This window comes from Andrographis paniculata, unplaced genomic scaffold, assembly GCF_009805555.1.
Source record: "Andrographis paniculata isolate CXL003 unplaced genomic scaffold, ASM980555v1 Contig22END, whole genome shotgun sequence".
In the NCBI taxonomy this organism is placed as follows: Eukaryota; Viridiplantae; Streptophyta; class Magnoliopsida; order Lamiales; family Acanthaceae; genus Andrographis; species Andrographis paniculata.
In genome coordinates this window covers 917,310-943,398 of record NW_026137513.1, presented here as the reverse complement: position 1 = coordinate 943,398, position 26,089 = coordinate 917,310, and the positions used below count along the sequence as shown (strand labels likewise).

General features: G+C 35.9%; 1 protein-coding gene across 5 annotated transcripts in view; it reads left to right on the top strand.

Moving 5' to 3' along the window:
• LOC127245401 (MAP3K epsilon protein kinase 1-like) overlaps window positions 1–20,334 on the top strand; it is a 30,933-nt gene extending 10,599 nt beyond the window's left edge. For all 5 annotated transcript variants that reach the window (XM_051266249.1, XM_051266250.1, XM_051266248.1 and 2 more), the window contains 14 exons: window positions 269–353; window positions 473–847; window positions 2,360–2,686; window positions 2,762–2,806; window positions 3,283–3,462; window positions 3,566–3,649; window positions 5,220–5,311; window positions 5,409–5,492; window positions 6,122–6,960; window positions 7,117–7,487; window positions 7,567–7,701; window positions 17,453–17,859; window positions 18,470–18,584; window positions 19,912–20,334. In XM_051266249.1, coding sequence (XP_051122206.1) covers window positions 269–353; window positions 473–847; window positions 2,360–2,686; window positions 2,762–2,806; window positions 3,283–3,462; window positions 3,566–3,649; window positions 5,220–5,311; window positions 5,409–5,492; window positions 6,122–6,960; window positions 7,117–7,487; window positions 7,567–7,701; window positions 17,453–17,859; window positions 18,470–18,584; window positions 19,912–20,088 — 3,316 coding nt within the window. In that variant the 3' untranslated portion in view covers window positions 20,089–20,334. The remainder of the gene's footprint in view (window positions 1–268; window positions 354–472; window positions 848–2,359; window positions 2,687–2,761; window positions 2,807–3,282; window positions 3,463–3,565; window positions 3,650–5,219; window positions 5,312–5,408; window positions 5,493–6,121; window positions 6,961–7,116; window positions 7,488–7,566; window positions 7,702–17,452; window positions 17,860–18,469; window positions 18,585–19,911) is intronic.
• The last annotated feature ends 5,755 nt before the right edge of the window (window positions 20,335–26,089 follow it).

The following is a 26,089-nucleotide window of genomic DNA, read 5'->3' as shown; positions in this document are numbered from 1 at the left end:
AAATGATCTGCCACCTTGTTTGTGATTTATCTATTGATTTGCTAGTTTGGTAGCATTTATTGCTTTCTGATGATGTATGTCCTCCTCCTCTTTTCTTCTTCTTCTTTTTTTTTTTTTTCTTAATTCCGTTTGAAAATATGTTCCTTCTGATATTTAATGTTGTGCAATGTGCCGCCTTGGCATCTTCTTGGGCTTGCTGTTTCACCCATATCTGAACTTGATATATGGATACTAATGTGTAGAATATTAAATTCATATAATTTTGTAGAAACATTGATGAAGTTGAGTCAGAGGAAGCTGTATCAAATGGAGGTGAAAGAAGACATGTTGTGTTAACTTCTTCTGCTGAGAAAGTAAAGTAATTATTGTTTGAAACTTTCCTTTTTGGTTTAATTTCTTTTATATTTATTTGTTTATTTTTACCAAAGAACTTTTTTTTTTGTTCACTTCAAATTCTTGTTCTGGGTTGTAGGAATTTCAGCAGCTACCATCAGAGGCGGAAATTGTCCGGAAGTCTATTGATAATGGTGTTTCCAATGCTAATCATGCAGATGGAAGGCCCGATAACCTTGTTGATAATTTGGTTTCTAATCATGCCCCTACTATAAATGAGAGGTTAGATAAGCAAACTAGCTCCAGTAGACTGGTAGGCGACAATGAGCCATCGTGTTCTTATTTTCCGGGAGACAAAACATCCGAATTTGATCAGCGGGCTGACATTCTGAAAACTGATGAGTTGAACCCTTATGGTTCAACAAAGGAAAATACTGCTGTTGCAAAATTTGACAGAAAAAGTACATTTAATGCGGAATATAGTAAAAGAAACAAGGACTATAGTCCTCGAAAGGTAATCAATTATTATTATTATTTTTTTTACATATATATTATGGTATAAGGATTATGTTAATTATTTTTCTAAGACTGAAGGTCATCATGGTACCAGATATCAGTTCAAACCCTCTGAGCATCGACTTATGCTAAGCAAAAAAATTCAAGGGTGTGTTTGGTACATAGAAATGGAAATAAAAAAAATAGAAATATCCCTATTTTAGTGTTCATTGAGAAAGGTGCAGGGTCTGTTCATTTGTGTGTTTTTTTTTTTTTTTTTTTTCATTTCTATGGTACTATTTAAAATTTACAGTTTTCTTTAAAAATACATTATTTTGATTTTACAAACATCGTGCTCAAATTATTTTTAAAAAAATCACCAACTAAAGACGCCTAATATTCTCTACAGATTTCCATTTCCCTATTTACTCGATTCATCATCTTCTCTTGATCAATGCATCATCTCCATATATTATTTTCTCAATATCGCTGCATTTTCTTTTATATTTCTTAATTGAATTTTATATTTTACCAAATAGAAAAATCAATTCTCATTTTCTATTGAAGTCATGTTCTCTCCATTTTTTATCTTTTTCATCTACTCTCATTTCTCTATAATTTCATTTAATTACCAAATGCACCTGAAGGTTAATTGTTTGCAATATTGTTTATATTGAAGCCTTGTGCAAAGCTATGGGAAAACTAGCGATAAAACAAATAGTTTGAACTAGGCTTGCGGCAGGTCCATTTAAAATATTGGTCTTGGTTCCAATCTTAGAATGCCAAGTTTGTAAGGATTCCAAATTGTAGTGGGTTTGATATTCTTACTTATTCTCAGTGCTATTCATCGCTGATTTGAATTCCACATTACATCATTTATCACATTTAATCAAATCATAATAATAGTTTTTTTTTTCTTTCTTCATTTTTTTTTTTTTTTTTTGTCCGGGGAGTAGGGAGGTCTCATTTGATAGTTCAGGTTGTAGCTACATAGATGATAAAGTGAAGAAGTACGAAACAAAAACTTTAAACCCAAAACAAAACGCCTGAAACATTAACATAGAACTAAACTAAGGGAAATGAGAGACTCAAATATGGACTTCAGAGACAAGTAATAAACACCTTTTCATTTTCAGATTTGCTCTTTTCAAGTAGGTCAACCAGATCGTTTCCACTTCTAGGGTGTATTGTAATGTGATAAATTTATAATGGGCATATAATAGTTGGTTATTAGTTGCATAGATTTTCTTTATTGCACAAATTTCTTTGTTAACTGATATAAAATGGAGCTAGTTGTGATTTTGTCTCTAGTTCCTGTTTCATTTCTCTCCAGCATTGTGATTCACCAAAGTTTATTCATCTGAATGTTAATTTTTAACGCTTATATAAATTAGTTTCTCTAAACTTTGTTGGCCTTCTGCTTCCCACCATAAATACTATTCTCTTTATTTCTTGTTTTGCGGAAGTCATTTGTGTTATCATTTAAGATAAAAACTACTCGATGTTTTCTGTTTTTTGGTTGCCAATGTAGGTTGTGAGAGCGCCAATTCATTTGGGAGGACATGAACTGAGCAAGTTTAGTGATCTTCCAAATGATGCTTCTTTGGATGACTTGTTTCATCCTTTGGAGGAATTGGACGATGAGATGCCCGAAGCCTCTACTTCTGCTTCTGCTTCATCTGAGAAAAAAGGTGACAGAGTCCCTAACAATCGAAAGACTGATCTGGCTACAAGGTTAAGAGCTACAATAGCTAAAAAACAGAAAGAGAATGGATCAGCTCAGGCTAATGGTGGTGACCTAATTCGTCTAATGATGGGTGTCTTAAAGGAAGATGCAACTGATAATAATAACAATCTGGTGTGCTTGACATAGATAATTTTGAATGATTGATTCTAGTTATATTTGCTTCTAATTTTTGCTCTTATATGTTAGGGGTTTGAAGATAAATTACCTCCAGAAAATGCCTTTCATATTCAGGTACCTACATGCCATGTCTCCCCTTCGTCTTTTTTAGTTATTCATTTGTTGTGAACTGGGCACTTGAAAATATGTTAACTTCATTTTATCATTGAATTAGTTGGTGATTCTGAAGTGTTCTTAAGAGCATAAAAGACTCTGGATATTGTTATTTGCAGACTGATATTCCTAATTTCAAACTTCTTGTCCTCTCCCCCATCTCATTATTACTCTTCTTAATATTAACCTTTACCTTTTGCTTCTCTGGAGTTGAAAGCTGCAGTTGGTCTAAAAGATTATCACATTAACTTCAGTGTAGCATCTGTTGATATACTATTGTAGTTTAGGTATTTGGTTGTTTACATGGCAATATATTCACTTCTGGTTGGGAGTTGTTGTATCATCTAATCATCCGTTAGTCTTTTTTTTTCTTGCTATCTTCATTAATAACATATTTTTATGGTTTAAAAATATTATATATGTTGCATGTGATTCAGGCTGTTCAATTTTCCAAGTTAGTGTCATGTTTGAGGCCGGATGAACCAGAAGAGGTAATCCTATCTGCTTGTCAAAAGCTAACTACCTTTTTAAAGCAGCGACCAGAGCAGAAAATTGTGTTCATTAAACAACATGGTTTGCTTCCTCTAATGGAGCTACTTGAAGTCCAAAGTTCTCATGTACGCAATTTATCGGATGCTCAGACTTGATTTACCTATATTTTATCAAGAACATTAATTGATTCTCACTAACATATAAATAATTTCCTCTTCATAAATTCAGGTTATAAGTTCAGTGATCCACGTTCTCAATCTAATAGTCAAAGATAACACTGATATTCTAGAGAGTGCTTGTCTAATAGGCCTTGTAAGTATTTCTAAAGTTCTAGGTACTTCTATCTCCAGTTTATAAAGGCGCTTATTATTATTTCAAATATCACAGAAAAAAATAAATATATGCATGGGTTCCCACTTCTGTGTTTAATTTCCAAGGATGCTGAGAATATTTTGTTACTTCTGTATCTAATTTAAACTATGTTCCTAGTTCATTTTACTGGTGTCTTGATGAATAAAATCAAAATCTTGTTAATAGTAATTGTGAAATTTCATGGCACTATATCCCTCATCCCTCAATCACATTGGAAGAAATCGCTGAAAAGTCTCAGTTTTAAACAAGTATGAACAAGCATGGTTGATCTTTTCCTGGTTCCAATTATAGAAAGTGGCACTATATCCCTCACCCCTCAATCATCCTAAACTACAAGTTTTTTTTTTTTTTTTTTCTAAGAATTTTTTTTTTGGATGAACTGCCACTTTGGATCTTGGAGGGATTATGATGAAGATCAAATCTTGGTCTAAGTGATGGAGAGATTTTTTACAAGAAAACATTCCCTAGAAAATGGAACTGGTTTAAGAGATGTCCCTCCTAGTGTGCAATTCAAAGTATTTCTCAGTCCATTTCTTTTACTTCATCTATCAAAGACTTTACTGATTTGAATAGACTTCCTTCAGATCCTGTAAAGAGAAAAAGGATTTTTGAATGTAACCCAAATCAAGTTATGAGACCATAAGAGTATATCTTTTAAAAGGTCCTTGTGAACTACATGACCATATTTCCTTAAGAAAGTGAACATAGCCAATGTGCATCATTTCAATCAAGTGGTTTGATCAATGTGTTACTTGGTTAAGAGTATGTTGTGAAAAAAAAAAAAGTGCATATTGTTTGTGTTGTTATCTTCTTAAGCTTGTTACAAATGATGATATACTGTGGTGAACTTGTAAAAGACTTGGTTATGAAAATGCACAATTCTGAAATGATGATGTACTGTGGTGAACTTGTAAGAGACTTGTGTTGTTATTTTCACAATGTATGAAAATGCATAAAAGACAATTCTGATTCATAAGCTTTGTATATTGTAATGGAATTTCATTACATTTGTGTCTCCTCGAAAAATTTCATCTGAATCCGCCAATGACTACACTCAACGCGTTCTTGTAGTGTTCAAGTGAAAGAACACAAATTTTGTGTGGTAGGAATGAATGGGTAGAAGCTATTAAAGACACGGGTTGAGTTGTTGATTAAGTGACATAAGTCTTTGTTGTTGCTTGAAGAGCTAATGTTGCCATATAGACAGATCCAAATATAGCTAGAATGTTGTAACTTCTCATGTTGATTTCACAGTTAACTGCGATATGAACTGTGGTGAACTTGTTAGAGACTTGTATTTGTAAAACTTTTCCATCATTAGCGAATTGCAAAACGTGTTTTAATTGATACCTTTATTATAAATTTTGAATGCTCCTGATTAAACCTGTTATTAACCTCATCTTTCTCGCCAAAGATAAGGAAATCTACACGCAAATATCACTGCTTCAGGATTTGTATTTTTTTGTAATATTAATACTGTTACTCTTATCTTATCCATTATATGTTTCAGATACCTGTAGTACTGAATTTTGCTGTTCCAGAACGTCCCAGGGAAGTCCGGTTGGAGACTGCATTCTTTATTCAGCAACTCTGTCAGTCAAGGTTCAACATTTATTTATTTATATATATTTCCTCATGTGGTATTGTGATCATTAAACCTTTTTAGTACGCTTCTTGATTAAAGTTTTTCCCCTCCCAGCTCCTTGACCTTGCAAATGTTTATTGCTTGTCGTGGTATACTCATCCTGGTGGGATTTTTAGAGCCTGATTACGCAAAATATAGGTCAGTTGGTTTGCTCATAACCATATTTCAAAATTTGTATCTTAAACCTTATGATATTTGTGCTATTTGGTTAGGGACTTTGTCTCTGCCCATATTGATTTATAGTTTGAAGGGTGTTATATGTGATAAAAGGTAATGTAAGTTTATTAATCAAATTGGAATAACAAGCTACTATAGCGCAAATTACCCTGTCCTAACAGAAGTTGTCTCGACAGAAGATGCAAATTGGCTAGGCTGCTTACATGGGATAAAAATGCTCCTCATAGAGTTAGTACTTAAAGTTTAGAAGCTGGCTAAAGGTTATCTCTTGATAGAAAGGTTCTAGTATCACCAATTGTCTAGTTGGTCCTCGTGGAGTTATTACATTGGTCTTGAGTATCTTCTTGTAAGCGTGAGTAATCTCAATCAATTTAGCTAAATAAAGTCATTACAACTACATATATATACACAACTCTAATTGTAGAGAAATAGGGGAAAAATATTATTTCATTCGAAGAGAAAAAGGAACATTGGTAACTGTTGAATTAATTATTGTGATTACGTAACTTTAGTAAACATTAGATTGCAAAAGTCATTTTTCAATATGCATGTAAAATATGCGCTAATTTCCTTCATCTTCGCAAATACAGGGAAATGGTTCATATGGCAATTGATGGCATGTGGCAGGTTTTCAAACTTGATAAATCTCATTCTAGGAATGATTTTTGTCGTATAGCTTCCAAGAATGGGATATTGTTGAGACTTGTTAACACTCTCTATAGTCTAAATGAGGCAGCTCGTCTATCTTCAATTGCTTCTGGAGGTGGTTTCCCTTCAAATTTGTTAGGACCACATCATAGATTTGGTTCTGTGGATTCCCTTGTGCAGTTGGATACGCCAGGGAACCAGGCTTATGAACTTGATAACCTTGAAGTCAATCGAGGAGGTCAGTTGTCACAAGCTGGACTCCAGGAACATTCCCAAGCTTCTGGTTCACTGTCACCTGAATCAAAAATTTTCACAACAGATGCTAATAAGCCTCGATCAAGCTCAATGGATGCTTCTGGTACTACAAAAGTGTCAGATCCTTTGTCTTCAGACAGGGGATCAAACTCTTTAACAAGGGATCATCATTCACCTATATTTAGAGATCAGGAAAGTGTAGATAGGTGGAGAAATGAACCTGCTAGAGCTGAAGCTGAAGACAAGCACCCCCACAGGGTAAGTGAATGCAACAGAGATAGAAATTCAAAATCAGCAGAGGCAGTAATGGATGGATCACGTTTATCATCTGCAAGCCAACAAGAGAACCTTCAACCTCTTCTTAGCGTATTGGATAAAGAACCTCCATCACTCCGGTTGTCTGGCCAGCTTGGGTATGCACCACATTTCACAGGGACAGATAAATATGAAAGCGTTTTACCTCCATCACAAGCATCTGCCAACAAGAAAACAAATGGACTTGATTATTTGATGGCTGAATTTTCAGGTGATTATATATGCTCATTTCTCTTGATTCTCATATAAGAATTACAGCTTACTATTATACCTTTAAAGATTTGGTTTAGGTCCTTGAGCTATTCATATGACCTAATGATTCTGTAGAAGAGTCAGTTTTGATTTGTGTGGTCTTAAATGTTCCCAGAGGTTTCTGTACGAGGTAGGGAGAACTCTGCTGACGAATCATTGCCTAGAAGTTTATCCAGAGCTACCAGTAAAAAATTAGGGCATCAGACATCTAATGCTCGGGTTGGATCACCTGCTGCATCTGGTGTCTTGTCTGGTTCTGGAGTTTTAATTTCCAGATCATTAAGTGGAACTTCATCTGGGCTACTTACACATGCAGTATCCCCATGGAATATTGATATTGCCCAGGAGTATCTGCAAAAGGTGGCAGACCTTCTCCTCGAGTTCGCTGCAGCAGACACAGCAGTAAAATCTTACATGTGCAGCCAAAGTTTGCTAAGTCGGCTTTTTCAGATGTTCAACAAAATAGAACCACCTATTCTTTTGAAGGTAAGATGCAAAGTCCTTCCTACATAACTTTTGATCACGTCTCTGTTCTGAATTACTTCATGTTATTTGTTTCTTTTAGTTGTTAAAGTGTATAAATCATCTCTCGATGGACCCACACTGTTTAGAACAACTTCAGCGAGCAGATGCTATCAAATATCTGGTCCCGAACCTTGATCTAAATGAAGGTTCTCTTGTGCAACAAATACACCATGAGGTAAGCACTGAATTAGTATCTTTTTTTTTTTTTTTTTTTTTTTTTTTTTTTTTTTCTCTCTCTCTGGGAAAGCCTGCATAATGGATATAACCTTATGCAAGTTAATTTTTGGTTCTAAGATGATTAAATGTTTTGATACGAATCCCAACTCAAATACTTTTCAGAACTTGGTGTTTGGATTCTGAGTAACAAAAGATGATGATCATTTTAGGAGAGTAAAGATTTTATTTATGTTAAATTTATTGAGTACATAGAGAGAGCCAAGCTAGGGTAGAAATTTGGTGGGGGAGCGGATCATGTTAGACTTTAGCCTAGCTTTGATCACAACCAGACTGAAAGACTGGTGTGCCCTTTAGCCCCATGTTTTGCAAAGTGTCTGCCATCATATTACTAGATCAGGATGTGCTCAAAGGAGATGAAGGGGCATATCGAGATAAGATGGTGGAATTTATTTATCTTTAAGATTAGCTTCTAGAGGGCTGGAGCCCCATGAATCCAACTGAGGGCATTTTTGGAGTCACATTCCACGCATAGATGGGGGATAGGTCCAAATTGGGCAATTGCAATGCTCTGCAGGATTTGTTTGATGGCTAGGATTTTTCCAATGTGCAATTCGACGATACCAATGTTTTTTGACATAATGAAAAGGAGATGTCCATGGTAATATAAATGATAATCTACTTGATGCATTTGTTTATAACAAATTATATCAATTGTTAGTGCGTGAACTAAGTGCAAATTGATACAGCGTATTTCTGAAAAGAGATCCCATCTTATGGATTTAATCCAATATAAGTAATCTATGCGGTGGCTTTTGAATTGGGTTGGATAATATAGGATTCAGTTCAAAGTTAATTTTGGTAACGAAACCAACTCATGATTGGTGAAGATAGCGTTACATAATTACATAATAAGATAATTAGGTTTGTTTTTAGATAATTAGGTTTTTGATTCCTTATTGTTTGGGAAGTTAGAGATCATCAAGGTTATGTCCTTGTTCTTTCCAAATTCGTTGGTATCAGAAAGTCAAATGATGCAGAATTGTTTGCCAGCATATATATACATCATAGAGTAGTCTAGACCTCCTTTTAAATGATAGTTACTGTTTTACTATTTACAATGCTTCTAGGAACCATCACATTCTTAAATATTTTACACATATTCCCATACACCTAACAATATTCTATACATTCCCATACACCTAACACTTTCCCTCAAGTTGGTGCATAGACATTAGTCATGCCCAACTTGATATAAAGGTGATTAACTCGAGAACAATGTAGTGGTTTGGTGAAGAGATCTGCTAGTTGGTCTTCTGTCCGAATGAACTTTGTAGTAATTACATTTTGTTGTATCTTTTCTTGTATGAAATGACAGTCAAATTCAATGTTTTGGTGTGCTCATGGAAGATAGGGCTAGAGGCCATGTGTATGGCAGCCTATAGCTTAGCGGGAGTTGTAGCCTCCATTTTGACTTCCCCCAAGAGTTGAATAATCCACATTATTTCGCATGTACCTTTGGCCATAGCACGATATTCGGATTCTATGTTGAACGAGAAATCATCCCTCAGATACCCAGTAACCATAGGTGGACCTTTGATCTTCTGTAGAGTATGCCAAGTCAACATTTATTGAACATTCTATTCTCATATGTTTATGATTTTGGTACAAGATCCGGCGACCTGAAGCCCTTTTTAGGTAACGTAGAATGCGTTCCACAACCACCCAGTGATCCTCAGTCGGGGAGGACAAAAACTAACTAACAACACTTAGAGGATATGCAATATCAAATATATGATTTTCAATAAGTGTAGTGAGTCAGTTCATGCAATCTCCATATGACTCTTATTGGAAGACATTTATGTATACTTTGCGGTATATTAGAAGGTCACAAATCATGGTCATTCTGAGATCGTTGGATATTCAGATGTTAATTGGGTGGCGTCTCCAATCGATAAGCGTTCTATCTCTGGTTATTGCGTGATTATTGGAGGCAATTTGACATCTTGGAATAGTAAAAAAACAAGATGTGGTTGCGCACTCTAGTGCTGAGGCTGAATATCGTGCTATGCCTTAGCTCATGTGAGCTTCTTTGGATTAAACAATTGCTTTGTGAACTTAAGTTTTGTAATATGACAAAGATAAAGTTATGGTGTAATAACCAGGCAACATTACATATTGCATCAAATCCAACATTTCATGAACAAACAAAGCATATCGAAATATATTGTCACTTCATCACGGAGAAAGTGTTATCTAGATCTATAGATACTAAATACATAACATCTGATGATCAACTTGCAGACATATTTCCAAAAGCCCTAAGAGGTCCTAGATCTTGGATTGTACGATTTGTACCCCTAGCTTGAGGGGAGTTAGATTTATTAGATTCATATCTATATCTTTGATTTTGTTAGATGTAGTTTGTTATGATACATTATCTTAATGCTTATCTATCTATCTATATATATGTATATATATATATATATGTCTTCTTCCCTTTTATTTTTCTTAGGAATAATATAACAAAGCTTTCCTCTATTTCTCTACATAAGTACATAGTTTAACTTTCCAACTACCCTTTTGTACCGTTCAAGGTCTTTGAATAGTTTTTCTTTCTTTGTCACGTGAGTGTTCGAAATCATGGGAGTATTCCAGGGTTTTGCACCCAATTTCCATGTTTCAGCCAGCAAATCTAATACATATCTTCGTCGAAAGAGACAGTTTCCTCCACTCTAAGAAGTACTTTAATTTTCCCAAATCCTTTGTTTGGATTTGACTCTCAGTTAATCTTATAATGAAGCAATACCCATTCCATAATTTTCAGTTATAATTATATCGTCTATATTTACTGCCAAGAGAATCACTCGTGAATTGGACCACGTGAGAAAACGGACTGATCAGATTTATCTCTCACCATACGATACTGCTCAAGAGCCTAGCTGAATTTTCCAAACCAAACCAAACCATGCACGAGAGCTCTGCTACAGACTATAAAGGGATTTTCGAAACCAAAAAATCCTGTGACGGCCTATTCTCCCCCTGAGCAACAAATCCTGGAGGTTGCTCCATGTTAACCTCTTCAGCGAGATCGCATGCAAGAAAGCATTCTTGACGTCCAGCTGAAGGTAGAGGCTTGTCATATGTAGCAACCAAAGATAGAAATAGACTTACTGAGGTGAGCTTAGCCATTAGCGAAAATATGCCAGAATAGTCAATGTCATATACCAGTGTATATCCCTTAGCAATCAGACATGCTTTCAATCTAGCGATGGATCCATCCGGATTCATCTTAACGGAAAGACCGGTTTACAGCCAATCAGCTTCTTCCTAGAAAGTTGATCCACCAAATCCCACGTCTTATTAAGGTCCAAGGCATTCATCTCGTCTATCATGGCTTGTCGCCGTCCAAGATGAAAAAGAGCTTCATGAACAAACTTAGGAATAGTAATCGAATCAAGAGATGTGACAAAGGCAGAGGCAATGGTAGACAAATGATCATATGAGATAAAATTAGAAATAGGGTAGCTGCAAGAGCGAGTATCTTTCGGGAGAACAATCAAAAGGTCATCTAGCACTGTGGGATCTGATGACGAAGATGATGCTGGCAACAGGGAAAAGTCAGAAGCCGGAGTTGGATTTGGATTTGAGCAAAGAGCAGGTGGCTGGCCCATGTATCCATGCCCTCCTCGCTCTTCCATGGTAGGGGGTTTTCTTCTAAATGATCTTCCTTTTCAATATCAACAAATATAGGTTCACGGTTGTGCTCCACTTTAGATAATTCAATCCACTAAGTTTCTACTCAGAAATTTTGGATGTGACCAGAGCAACCTCCGAAATAACACTGGACTTGTCCTCTCTCATACTGTTAGCAGAACATAACTGCAGAACCACACAGCACTCTAGAGCAGATGCCGCACAACAATCTGGAGCAGAACCACTCAACAACACGTTACCGGAGCAGAACTGCCCCTAGCTGCACCTATTGGACGCCGCCACACACGCCGCCTCATGAACTTGGTGCAACTAAACACTAAGCGTGTAACTCACATGTTCGCCGAAATCTCGCCGGACCTCCACGTGCCGAAGGTGAGATGGAATTCGGCCGAATTTCAAGCGTAGGATCCTTGCCTTAAGGCTTTGATACCATGTGAACAAACACAAACCAAAACTGATATTTCTCTTTATTTCTTAACCACATTAACGCATGTATATACATCACAAAGGTGTAGTCTAGCCTCTCTTTAAATGCTAGTTAATGTTCTACTATTCTCAATGCTTCAAGGAACTATCACGTTCTTAAATATTCTACACATTTCCCCTTACGCCTAATAATGTTCTACACATTCCCATACACCTAACACCATCATACAAACTTTTTTTCAATTGCTTATTCTTTTGGGAATTAGGATCTCTACATAAATTTGTTGTCGAGTATCATTCCAAAAATGATTTAGGACCTTTAAAAGCTTGAAATATTTTCATTCTGATATTTGTCAATTGTCAAAACGCACTCGTAATTCATACCCACCACAACTATATAAATCCTCCTGTCCTTTTTTCTCTTATACACACTGACCTATGGGGGCCTTCACGAGTTGCAAATATTACCTGGGAAAAATGGTTTTTGTTGTTCGTTGATGATCATACCCGATTAAGTTAGGTATATCTTATGAAAGATAAATCTTAAACCTCACAAATCTTCCAAAATTTTCATGACACGATCAAGAACCAATTTTAGATCTGACAATGCACAAGATTTCTTTAACTCTATTCCCTGGTCGCTACTTTCAATCCTATGACATTATTCATCAAAGCTCTTTTGTGGATGCCCCCCAACAAAATAGGATCGCAGAGTGAAAAAACTGCCATTTTCTTAAAGTTGCTCGTTCCCTACTCTTCACTTCAAATGTTCTAAAGCAATTTGGGGGCGAAGCCATTCTCACGGCCACCTATCTTATCAATAGGATGCTATTTGGAATCTTAGGATTCAAATCACCTTGCCAAACCCTCCTAGATGCATTCCCAAATTCCTCACACCTTATCAACCATATTCCTCTAAAAGTCTTCGGTAGTGTTGCATTTGTCCATGTGTATTTACAAAAGAGGGAAAACTTGATCCTTGAGTCACTAAATGTATTTTCCTGGGGTATTCACCAAACAAAAAGGGCACTAAAAAGATCTTCCATTCCATGGATGTAACTTCTTTGTGGATAAACCATTCTACCTCAATTCCTCCATTCAAGAGGAGAATAGCCAAGAATCTCATAATTGGGATTGGGATTCTCTCCTTGAACCTTCACTTCTTGAACCTATTCCTGAAACAGTCCTTATGGATTTTCTTTTCCCTAGTCCACCAATCCTTGAGTTAAGTGAACCTTTTCTTCCCAATTCTAACCCTTCAGAGAACAACACAAAAGCCAAGGAAATTCTGGTTTATACTAGGAGGAATAAACTCCACGAGCAACTTCAGCCTCAAACCCATCTTCAGCCGGACCCGGAACAATTTCAGCATAGTCAAGCTCCTATCTCGGTTACAAACTCTATAGAAAACATACACGGTAAGGCAGATCTTTTACAAAGTTCTTCCTATGATCAACCTGCAGATTCTTTTCCAGATTTACATATCTTGTACCCAGCGCCCTATTCAAAAGCATCTGTCATAAGCCAAGCTATCTCCTAATTTCAAAGCAGTTGTGTCAAAGATTGAACATATTCAAATTCTCTCATCAATTCAAGAAGCTCTAAAAATACGAGAATGGAGATCTGCTGCGTTGGAAGAAATTAGAGCCCTTGAGAAAAGTGGAACCTGGATTATCACATCACTTCCTCCTGATAAACGCACAGTGGGATGTAAGTAGATTTTCTCCGTCAAGTACAAATCAGATGGAAGTGTGGAAAGATTCAAAGCTCGATTTGCAGCAAAGAGGTTCACTTAGTCACATAGGATTGATTATCAAGAGACATTCGCTCCAGTTGCAAATTTAAACTCAAGAAGGGTTATACTCTCAATTGCAGTAAATATGGACTGGCCTCTCTTTCAAATAGATGTGAAGAATGTCTTCTTAAATGAGGATCTCAATGAGGAAGTCTACATGGATATACCACCAGGTTTTTAGGACAAAATCACAAGCAACAAGGTATGTAAATTGAGGAAATCTTTATATGGCCTCAAATAGTCTCCTCGAGCATGGTTTGACCATTTAAGAAGAATGTCTTCTTAAATGAGGATCTCAATGAGGAAGTCTACATGGATATACCACTAGGTTTTGAGGACAAATTCACAAGCAACAAGGTATGTAAATTGAGGAAATCTTTATATGGCCTTAAATAGTCTCCTCGAGCATGGTTTGACCATTTCACTAATGTTCTTAAAAAGAATTTCTACAATCAGTGTCAAGCTGATCACACTCTGTTTGTCAAGCATTTCCTAGAAGAAAAAATTGTTGCCCTCATTGTGTATGTAGATGACATTGTTCTCACAAGAAATCATGAAGAGGAGATAAATAGCCCAAAGGGACTTCTCTCACAAGAGTTTGAGATTAAAGACCTGGGTCACTTGGAAGTACTTTTTGGGTATGGAAGTTGCAAGATCAAGCGATGGCATATCATTTTCCCGACGAAAATGTCTTAGACTTACTTAATGAGACTGGAATGATGGGATGCAAACCAGCTGATACTCCTATGGATCCAAATGTTAAGTACTACTTTAGATAAAGGAAGGTACCAACGACTTGTAGGCAAACTCATGTATCTAACCCATACACGACCTGACATTGGATTTTCGGTCACTGTGGTTAGTCAATTCATGAACAACCCATCTAAAGAACATTTGGAAGCAGTTTACAGAATTATTAAGTATCTCAAAAAGTGATCCTAGTGAGGGTTTATTTTTTCAGAAAAACTGCTTTAAGAGCTATCGATGTATATACAGATGTTGATTGGGCAGGATCAATAATTGACAGTAGATCTACTTGTGGGTATTGTTCATTGGTATGGGGAATCTTGTCACATGGCGCAATAAAAAACAATCTGTTGTTTCACTCAGCAGTGCTTAAGCGGAATTCAGGTCTACAGCGCATGGAATCTGCGAGGGAATGTGGTTCAAAAGACTATTACAAAAATTAAGGATCAAGTCTAAGGGTCCTATTAACATAAAGACTGATAGTCAGGCTGCTATTGCCAGTGCACCATGATAGAACCAAACACATAGAGACTGATAGGCACTTCATCAGTGAAAAAAAACGAAGATCAAGTAATTACTTTGAGTCATTTTCCACCTCAACATCAAATTGAAGACATGACATCCTTACGAAGGCTCTTCACCGTCCTAACTTCCATGATTTTTGTTCCAAGCTAGCATGGTAAGTATATACTGCTCAGCTTGAGGGGGTGTAGAAAATATAGGAAATTAGGTGTATATTAGTATAGCAAATCTGTGTATAACTAATTATTAGAAGAGGTTTATTTTCCTTTTTTTCTAGTCAGGAAGTTTCCTTTTTATGGGATTTAGTTTCCTATTTTCTAGAGATATCGTTTCAATTCCTCTTGTATATATATTCTCTTGTGTTGATGAATAAAGATCAAGGGAATTAATTCCAGAATTCAACACGATCCACTTCGTATATGTGTTAGTCGCTTGGATTGTGCATGAACTCGCTCACCACATTAACTAAATATGATTGGTCAGCTCTTGTGTGAGTTATATAATTTGTTTCCTGCCAAAAGATGATGCCTTTATTTTGGCATAAGATAAGTCCAATAAGGAAATCGTAGAATGATGAACATACATGACAGAACCCCATCTATTCCTCAAGTATGTAACATTTTCAAGATGCCAAGCATAAGTATGAAGATCATGAATACATAGCCAAACACAAATGGGAAGAAAGGGAGTGGAGGAGACTAAGGAAAAAACTAGTTGAATGTTTCCAACCAAAGCTGGAAAGGGTGAATGGACAACTGCCAACATTAAAGAAGGGTTTACAAATTTGAATAGAAAGGTATTACTATAACTTGGGACTAGGGGGGCCAGAAGGAGTGACTTAGTTTGGTGCGGTATGGTATGGTGGCTAGTGACTGTTCGAACCTCGCCTTATCATCCAAGCCTAGGAAATTCTGGTTGGTGTGGTTTGCAATATATTGTGCTAAGCCCCTGCAGTTTACCCACTCAAATAGTATTGGCAGTGAATTCTCACATTATCGTGTAAAAAAAAAAACACACACACACACTTAGGAATAAAGGTAAGCCTTTGAGAGAGTCAGGGTTTTAGTTGAAGAAGGTCTCCAATGTCACATTTATTAAGTTAGGAATTAGGATTGAGCTTAAAGGAAAAACAATGGTTGCCAAATGCTTTGAGAAGTAGCCAATCCTAAAGAGAAGAGAAAAAAGCTAGAATAGAGGACCTATATTGAGTTGAGGGATGATGGCGTTGGGAACTAGATGGGATCCATGCACCCAATTTGATGGCATCCGTGTAATACTTAAACCACTTTATAGATCTCTTGCTAGAAGATCGAGTTGCCCAGACTGGCTGGACCAACTCGTGGCCCACTATTTTAGTGGGCTTCGTTTGGGCTGGGCTGGGCCAATATTATAACATGTATCATTCCCTTTTCAAATGGGTTGGGCCGGGCCAATATAGCAGGCCTAGATAGGACCCATGTTAAGGCCCCACTTTGGGTATTTATTCTGGGCCTAGTCTTTGGCGGGATGAAGTGGACCTAGGCAGGCCTGGCCCAATAGACAACTTGGCTGACTGGGAAGGAATGTGCCTTGGGGGGATTAGGACCTGTGGCATATGAGAAGGCAAATTAAATTTTCAGAGGGAATCCAAACCAATTGCAGCCTGACAATGAGTGGAGTCAATCTTGGGGAAGTAGCGGTCATAAACCCGAGTAAGACTTCAACCTTCCTCCAGGGATCTTTGTCAGAACTTGAGAGGTGGATTTTACCAATGTACAGAGTCACTAGCTTAGGCATCCAGTTGGAAACACCTTTGAAGCACTTCTTGGAATGGTCTTTTTGAGAGTGGAAAAGAGGAGTTGGAAGGGAGGACCTTAAAGGGTGAAGGACATGATGGGGGTTAGGATTGGAGGAGCTGAGGTGAGGAACAATGATAGGGGGAATTGTTAGATAAATCAAATTTAGTTAGAAATATGTTTGAAGTAGATTTAAAATGCTCTTGGATTTGGGTTGAACTTGGGGTGCTTAGCTCTATTAGATTTGGCAAATATGAGCTATCTTATAATCAAATATACATCTGCATATTGTGTTGTCATTGGGTGTATGAATCACTATGGCCATTGATTTCTTAGAGCTCACTCATAAAAAAAAAATGGAGTGAAATGTCACCGAACACTAAATCTGTAGCTGAACTGTACTTTATGCTTGAAAATTATTTAGGAAGCATTGGTTCCTATAATATCTAAGGTGAGCCTCCTCCATAAACACAAAAGTCATTTTCCTTGATGAACATTTATGAGGGCATTGTTTCTAATTTCTTTCTTTTAATATGTGACCCACCTGAACACCCAACTTGAGGAACCCTTTCAGAGTAACGCTGAGCATATAAATTAGAAAGTTTCAATTAAGCTAGAAATGTATTTTGTCTACTTGTTACAAGTGAGTTATACATCGGATGTTGTATTTTGGATGTTCAACGCAAGTCAATTTTTTTACATACAAATATTGGTTCAAGTGCATTTATCCTCCTATTTAGAAATTTTCTAACTTCTTTTATCTGTTGAAGGTCCTTAATTCCCTGTTCAACCTATGCAAGATTAACAAGAGAAGACAAGAGCAAGCGGCAGAAAATGGGATCATTCCCCATTTAATGCAATTTATTGTCTCAGGTTCTCCTTTGAAGCAGTATGCATTGCCTCTGTTATGTGATATGGCTCATGCATCTCGCAATGCAAGAGAACAATTACGAGCTCATGGAGGCTTGGATGTTTACCTGAACCTTCTCGAAGATGAGCTCTGGTCAGTGACTGCATTAGACTCAATGGCTGTATGTCTGGCTCATGACAGTGAAAACAGGAAAGTGGAGCAGGCTTTGCTTAAAAAAGAAGCTGCACAGAAACTGGTTTCTTTTTTCCAGCACTGTACAGAACAACAATTTCTGCACATACTGGAGCCTTTCTTGAAAATAATTACGTATGTCCTCTTGCAATCCTATCTATTTCTATGCTGGTTTATATTTATCGTCGTGTGTCATCTCATGAATCTTTATTGTGCTCTTGCACTGGTCCAGACCTCATTTATCATCGAATGCATAAGATTCACCTTCTGTGATCTAATATATAGCAGTACTTAATTATCAAAGCCTGTATGGGGAAATCCATCTGGAGAGGTGGATGAGGCTGTGCTGGGTACCTATGAGTCTAATTTATTTGTTTGTGAAGCCATGGGTGTGTATTTCGCTGATATTTCGTGCTATAAATACATTTTGTACCAAACTACCTGAATTGGATTTAGTGATTGGACCTAGCCAGCTAGGCTCTGATGAAATTCCCCGTGTTTTGTAGAATTTAACTCCATCATTGGGATCTTTGTCAATCACACTGGCAAAGCTTCATTAACTGTTAGAGGCCATGCATTGAGATCATTCTTCATTTGTCTGGAAATTGGATAAACAATTATGAGCACCAGAAGAAATAGCTAGTGGCAATTTATTGGGCCTCACTGATAATTTTGAAGTAATTTAATTTTTTTAATAGACTTGAGTTTTTTGGTTTTATAAGTTATATTTTGTTTGCATGTGCAGGAAATCACCTCGAATAAACACTACTTTGGCAGTTAATGGTTTGACACCGCTATTAATCAGCAGACTTGACCATCCTGATGCAATAGCCCGATTGAATTTGCTTAAGTTGATAAAGGTTGGTAATCAACATGTGCATTATTTTATCCCCTCTACCTGTCATTCAGTTGCAATTATCTTAGTCTAAGTTATTTTTTTAGCAACTCAGCATATAACACTATATTTACTATGGGCAAGAAACTTTAATGTTTATTGAATTGGGAAATTGATTTTTTTTACTATTGAATGGGATGTTCAATTTTCTAGTGCATGCCATAAGTAACCCTTGAACATGTGAGTGTAATGAAACCTTTTGAATGAATATGAAAGATCATAAAGACACCCTAGTATTATGAAGCAGGCAATGGTCAGTCTTAGCTTGGTCTTTGCTCATCCATTTAGTTGCTGATTGATTGCTTCTTTGTGTGGTATAGATAAATTTGATTGATTAGGAACCCTTATCACAGACTAGAGTCACAGCTTTGATGAGAGATGGTTCATTATGTTATTAAGTGTTTCGTGGATTCTGAATCCAACTTGGTAATATTAAACAAATCCATTTGTGTTTATAAGTTGCAGGTGATGTGACTAAATTAATCATGGAAGTTATTAAAAGCCTCCCTTTGAAAGGCCACACTTGAAAAGTGTACTCATTATAAGAGCTGGCCTTTTGGAACTACATCTGCATCCACTTAATCTACCTTCCCATTATCCAGTAGCCTCTATTTGGTTTCATGGGGGTAGAATATGAGTAATTAATTTCCATTTTTTGCACTGATATCTTCAACCTTGCTACCGCTTGGCCCCTAACACCACCGTTTCCCTCACATAAATTTACCAGTTTTGTTTAGTCTAGAATTAGTTTATCATTGGTTTTATGCTGTTCACTATATTGCAAGTTGTTTCTTGCTTAGACCAATAAAAAGAGCTGTCATTGTGGTTAAATCTACTAGTTGAATGCCAATATAACTAATTACTGGATTCTGATTGTGATATTGAGTGCTTATTTTATGGAAAAATATTATTTGCAAGCATCAGCTATATAGTTCATTCGTTCATTCTCTATGCTTAAAACATGCCTGTATGAAAAGTCCATATTATACTGGATTCTTTGTTTTGTCTTGTTTTAAAAAAACATTGTATAATGATATTCCAGTTAGTAATAACAGATGAGGTTGTATGATGTTTTTAACAATAGAATCATTTAGGCATCTCATTTGTGCGATTATATGAAATGAAACTTGAAAGCTCAGTTGAGTCTTATTCAATTTTTCGGTGTTAGATTTAAATCTATCTTAGGCAACTGGAGTTAAATTCTACTTTACTGTTATCAGCTTTCTTGAGCAGTTGATACCCAATCTGCTACTATGAGCTCATGACGAATTGTTGATCCCCTTACTTCTTAGGCTGTATATGAGCATCACCCTCGTCCAAAGCAATTGATTGTGGAGAACGACCTACCTCAGAAGCTTCAGAATTTGATCGAGGAGAGAAGAGATGGGCAGAGCTCTGGAGGCCAAGTATTGGTTAAACAAATGGCAACTTCACTCCTGAAAGCACTCCATATCAACACAGTTTTGTAAATTCTGCCGTGAGTTCTTCGCAACTTATGCTTATGTAATTCTTTGCTCATGCACTAGTTTTTTTATGTTCCATTCATTTCTATTTTGCTCTTCTCCCTCACTTTTTTCCCCCTCTGCATCAAAACTAAGTGTACTTATTATCATTATGATGGAATTCCATTACATGTATGTATTATATAGGTTGCCCCATATCTTCATGTATATGACACTAACTCCATTATAAGTATTTTCAATCACCATGATTGCCCAGAGTTTGTTTACCTTTGAGATCGTCACAATACTCGTCAACCGTAAATATATTTGTTTGTTTGAACATTGATATTTAATAAATAATAATAAAGAAAAATAAAATCACATATGAATATTTATTTTTATATATTAAACTATGGAGAATTTTAAATAGATGGAAAAAAACAGTAGTTATTTTATTAGGTGAAATATATGTGATTCAATATATAGTACTACTCCCTTGCTCATTCAATTGTGTGCTCATTTGACCGGGCACGGGTTTTAAAAAAAATATGTAAGATTAGAAATTTTTATTTTTTTGGTAAAGAAAAGTGATATTTTTTTACTTAAAAAAAATAAACGAAATAAATTTGGATGACAACTAAAAAAAGAAAAGTGAGAGTGTAGGGAGTATATTTTAAATTATTATTAATAAATAATGCTGAAATTTTCTAAAGTCATTTAAGCATAGGGAAGTTCCTTATTATTTTTGTTCTATATATTTTTTTTTATTACAAAAATTGATGCAAAAGTCACCCAGACATGCGTCTGAATGTGTTTCGAAAAGATGTTTGGTGTATCAGATATATTTCAGAAGGTTAGACGTGTTTCCATGTTTTCGAAAGGAATGCCATATAGATATATTTGCTAAGGATTTCAAGCGTACATAATTAAGAAAAGTATTCCCAAACTGATAAAATATATAAATAAAGAGCGTCCAAGTAGTATGAAAAAGTGAGCTCTTTAAATAGTGAAAATGTTTCAAGTGGCATAACTAATTTCGGCATGCCGTCTCAATGGTTGGTATGAAAGTGGATAATGAACTCTTTCCCAAGATTTAGATCGCCACTATAATAATACGACCGACCTCACCAAAAGAACCCCTGCGGGGCGACAGAGTGTTCCGAGGATGATCACCGCATAGGCGTAATAAAGGCAAGGAGAAATATGAGAATTCTGATATTTCAAAACCATCACCCTAATAATGGTTCTGCCTAGATAATCTATCTTGGAAAGTGTTAGGAGCATTTTATCCCTAACCATCACGACGTTGATCATCATCGCCAAGATACACGATCACATGCCAAAAAACCACCATGGGATGACAATGATCACACACCACTCACGCGGAGAGTTCAAGGTCAGTGCGAACCTTTCAGCGATAAGCTTTATATAGTGATGATGATCACACACCTCTCTCACATACAGGTCAAGGGCAGCGTCGAACTTTCACCAAAGCAAAATAAAAGTTAGGACCCTGATATTTGTTTTGCAAAAAATATCCATAATAATAATAAAGCAAAATTGTCCATAATTTACATTTAATTTCAAAATTTATCATAAATTTTTCATATACTTTAAAAATTGTGTGACGCTTCTTATACTTTAACATATATATATATATATGAAACTCCCGTCATGTAAAAAAATATAGATGTAAAACTCATCACCCAAAAAAATATAAAAAGGGATTTCATGCAACGTTTTTGAAAATATAAAGAGACATAATACAATTTTTAAAGTACATATAAGAATTTGGTTGAATTTCAAAATCGAGTTATTGACAATTTTTCATCATAATAATAATTTTGTCTAATACTTATTTTCTTTTTAATACAAAAAAATATTAAAAAAATAAGCAAAAGACCCCTAAATATATATATAAATGATATACTTCATTATATTTTACCTATAATCAAATCTAAATAATTAAATAAAATAATTTTTTGTAGCATTTTTAGATAAAATATCAATAATAGTATTAATATTAATTTTTCCAAATTAGGAGCACCTAAATATATATAAATAATATATATTTTTATTTATAATAAAAATATAAATAATTGAATAAAATAAAATTTCTAACATGGGATTTCTATTTCTTTACAATGTATAAAGAAATATTTTCAAATTTCGAAGCTACATGGGTTTGAACCCAAAACAGTATATATAGCACTTAATCATCAAACCATATCCATTTATTAATACATTAACATCAAATAAGTGCATATATAAATATTATATATAACATAAATAATAATGGACCTCTATTTAAATTGGGCCCTGGGCGGGCACCCCTCTCACCCGGACCCAGGGCCGGCCCTGCATATCAACTATGATCACAAATTCCTTGGTCGCGGGGCAATTTTATTAAAAAATAGGACATAGTAGAAAGTAAAATGTCCTGGCGGGATTTAGAAATGCAATATCCTGAACGTTCCCAATCATAATTACATCGATTACAAAGGTGATATACAGCCTAAAGAATAGAACAACAAAGCCGATTCCTTGGTTCTGTTCATAACAACCTCCCTTTAGACCCAGTGAATTATAAAGAAAAACCAAATTCGTCCAAGAGTTACAATTGTGGTGTTAGTTAACAAAAAGTAAGAATCTCAACATTTCGATGGTCAAATATCACCCCCGAAGAAGTTAAGATCCCCATCAGATGATTTTTTCTGGCAACCAAGTGTTCATACGTTTGTTGACAATGCACTAACCAAATATACAGCCCGGAGAGAGGACCAAACGTTCAATCAACAAATGCGGTCGAACTATATCCCAAGACATAAGGGCAAGGTTCCACATCCCGAATCTCCATGCGATGAAACTAATGGCCGTCAGGCCAACTCATCCCAAAGCAATAATTCTTTCATCACAATGCAGAAAGTAGATTCTACCGAACTACTACAAGTAAAAAATATGACACAAGAAGACCCAAACAAGGATCTTGTCAATCCTGATAATTTGACCCATCAATAATACAATTTGGAGATATCACGAATGAAGATTTGGATGCAATATGGCCAGAAAGATGGACCGCCGAAGATGAAACTTGAAATTTTAGGCATTAAGGTATACATTAATAGATGGCCGCCTATTTAGGAGATAAATCGATGATGTTCTCGTAAAATGCATGGATATGAATGATGCCAAGTTACTTATAGCAGAAGTTCATTAAGGTGCAGAGCCGGTCCCAATATGAAATGGACTCTTCATAGGCATGGTTCCTTTTGGCCAACCATGTCAGAAGATTGCATTAAATAGCATGAAGATATGAGAAATTCTAGAGATTTGGAAACCTCAAACACCTTCTAGCCACAGAGTTATAGTCTATCATCAAGTCGTGGCCTTTCAAATCATGGGCCATGGATATAATTTGGAAAATCTACCCGCCTTCAACGAAACACCATTCATTCATACTAGCACTCATATATTACTTTGCAAAATATATTGAAGTTGTACCTTTGATGAAGGTCGATCAGACCCATGTCATTCAATTCATAAAACACCAAGTTATTATAGATTTGACATTCCTCAGTCAGATAATAAATAGGATGGTCTTCGAGTAGAAAATTTATGGACTTTGCTTCCTTATACAACATAAAAGTATATCACTCAACACCTTATTATCCTCAAGCTAATAGACAAGCTGAAGCCAACAATAATATTTTAGTTGATATTATAAGAAGAAAGATTATTGAATAAAATCGAAGAAATTGGCACGAGCATTTGTCCGAAGCTTTGTGGGCATGTAAGAATTCAAAAAGTACGACAACAAGTTTCACTCCATTCAAATTAACATATGGCCACAATAATGTACTTTCTTTGAAAATCATTGTTTCATCATTAAGAACCGAGTTTAAAGACTTGTTTGTAGAGGTTTATGACCAAGTGCTATTGCATGATCTAGAAAATCTGGATCTAGGTAGGGAATTGGCAAGCCAATATATGGCACAAGATAAAAATCAAGGTCGAGAAAATATACAATCGCAATGTTAGGCCCCTGGAATTCGAATAAGGTGACTTGGTATGGAAAATCACTCTACCAATTGGAATTAAAGAGCATACACTTGGTAAAATGGTTCCCAAATTGGGAGGAGTCGTACATTGTTTGCCAGAATCTGAATAAATCCACGTATGTTTTGATGTATTGAAAGAGAAGAATCTCAACACAACATGAATATAAAATACTTAAAATGGTACTATTCATTGTATTGGGACTCTATTCCGGACCACATATAAAATAGTGAGACAGTCATATGAGAAGAGGGTGTGGCTTCACACTTACGGCCGCATACATATATCATAAAGAACCACATGGAAGCTAAAATATATTATTAATCAAATAAGCTTGCTACAAATCCAGGTCACACACAATAAAAAACTTTGAGTTAACAAAATAAATAAATCGGATTGGTATAACTTCTGGCCATCCATACAAAAAAAAAGGTTTAATTTGAATTCAGACCATCTACAAAGATAACCTCATTAGATAAGAACTCAATACTGGAATGGTACTCGTTATTCGACACATGTTCAATCGACCACTTGGACGAGAGTGGAGGCACTTCCCAGATATGAAGGTTAACTACTAAGTGTGAGGACCATAACTGGTGTCATATTCGGACGCTCGTTCCCACTAATCATCCATGTGCCACAAAGCCACAACCTATTTTTCATGCCTCAAAATCAGCCCTACTCGTGTCATTCATTTTGGCTTCCATTTCCTCTATAAAATTCGCATAATTTCCGAAGCTATGTTATGTTCATATTTCTATTGCACCAAAACATTATGATTAGTTTCCACGTCTATAAGTAGGAATCATATTTTGTTAAGATAATCGGTTTTTATAAAAAAAAAAATGTTTTCAATAGTCTCGATATGCATCATGAGGTCTTCATCATGAAATGGCAATATTTCATTGAAAAACTTGGACACGAATTCAACTTGACATGATAAACTGAAATATCCATTGGCTAATGAAGTATTGGCCATGAGATGCGTCTGTATCATAATCTAAGCCATGAGATGTCGTTATATTTAAAATCATTCACAAAAAACATATGACCCGGACAATTATAATGGAAAAATGCCTAAATAAAGACGGGCCTATCATATCCTAATGACTCGAACACCTCCTATGTCCAAGAATAATATACACCGCTCATTGAAACAGTGAAACTATAGGCAAAATGGGAGTGCTTGAAATTTCCAAATTAGATTTATTACTTTTAAATCAAGGTTTACATGTAAAAAAAAAAAAAAAAAGGAAATAAAAGGTCAAGGAAATGTGGCGCTCATTTAATCAGCCAACACTATTTTATTTAGGTAAACAAAAACAAAAAAATAATAAGTGTGCATCAATCCATGGACCTGTGTCTGTCCTCAGGATTGCTAAGTGGCTGATTGTACTCTCGATGGATTAAACTCTCCACAGGATAGTCAAAGTGGAAAAGTTCCCATATTTTTTGAGCATCAAACCAAGAACGAGAAATTTAGGCGAGACTAACCACGAGGTCTGACCTCTTTAAAACACTCTCTACAAGCTCTCATCTAACGCGGCTCAGTTGTTCCCTTTATCTTCTTGCAGCACGGAAGGAGAAATTTTAGGTTAGAAAAGAAGTCATACCCTCCCAAAACCCACAATGGTGTGTCATGATTATCATCCTCAAGAAGAAATAAATTAACATCCATGCGCTGATATGACCATAAAGTGAATGCTTGTGACTGATGGTCTGGCATAATTTATCGTCCTTGAAATCAAAGTTCTCTTCGTTGAGGGTATTAGCTGTTTTGAGAGTTTAGAAGGTGTGGACTCGATGGTTGTTCGAAATCTCAAAACTAGGTTTAAATAGGTATGTCAGTCAAATGGTAGTAGAAATTGACGCCACAAAATACATAGTTTTTCGCTTAGATTAGTGGTAGGACAAAAGTTTATGGTCAAGAACTTTTTGGGTATCAAGTTTCCTGAAAACACTATGGGATCTA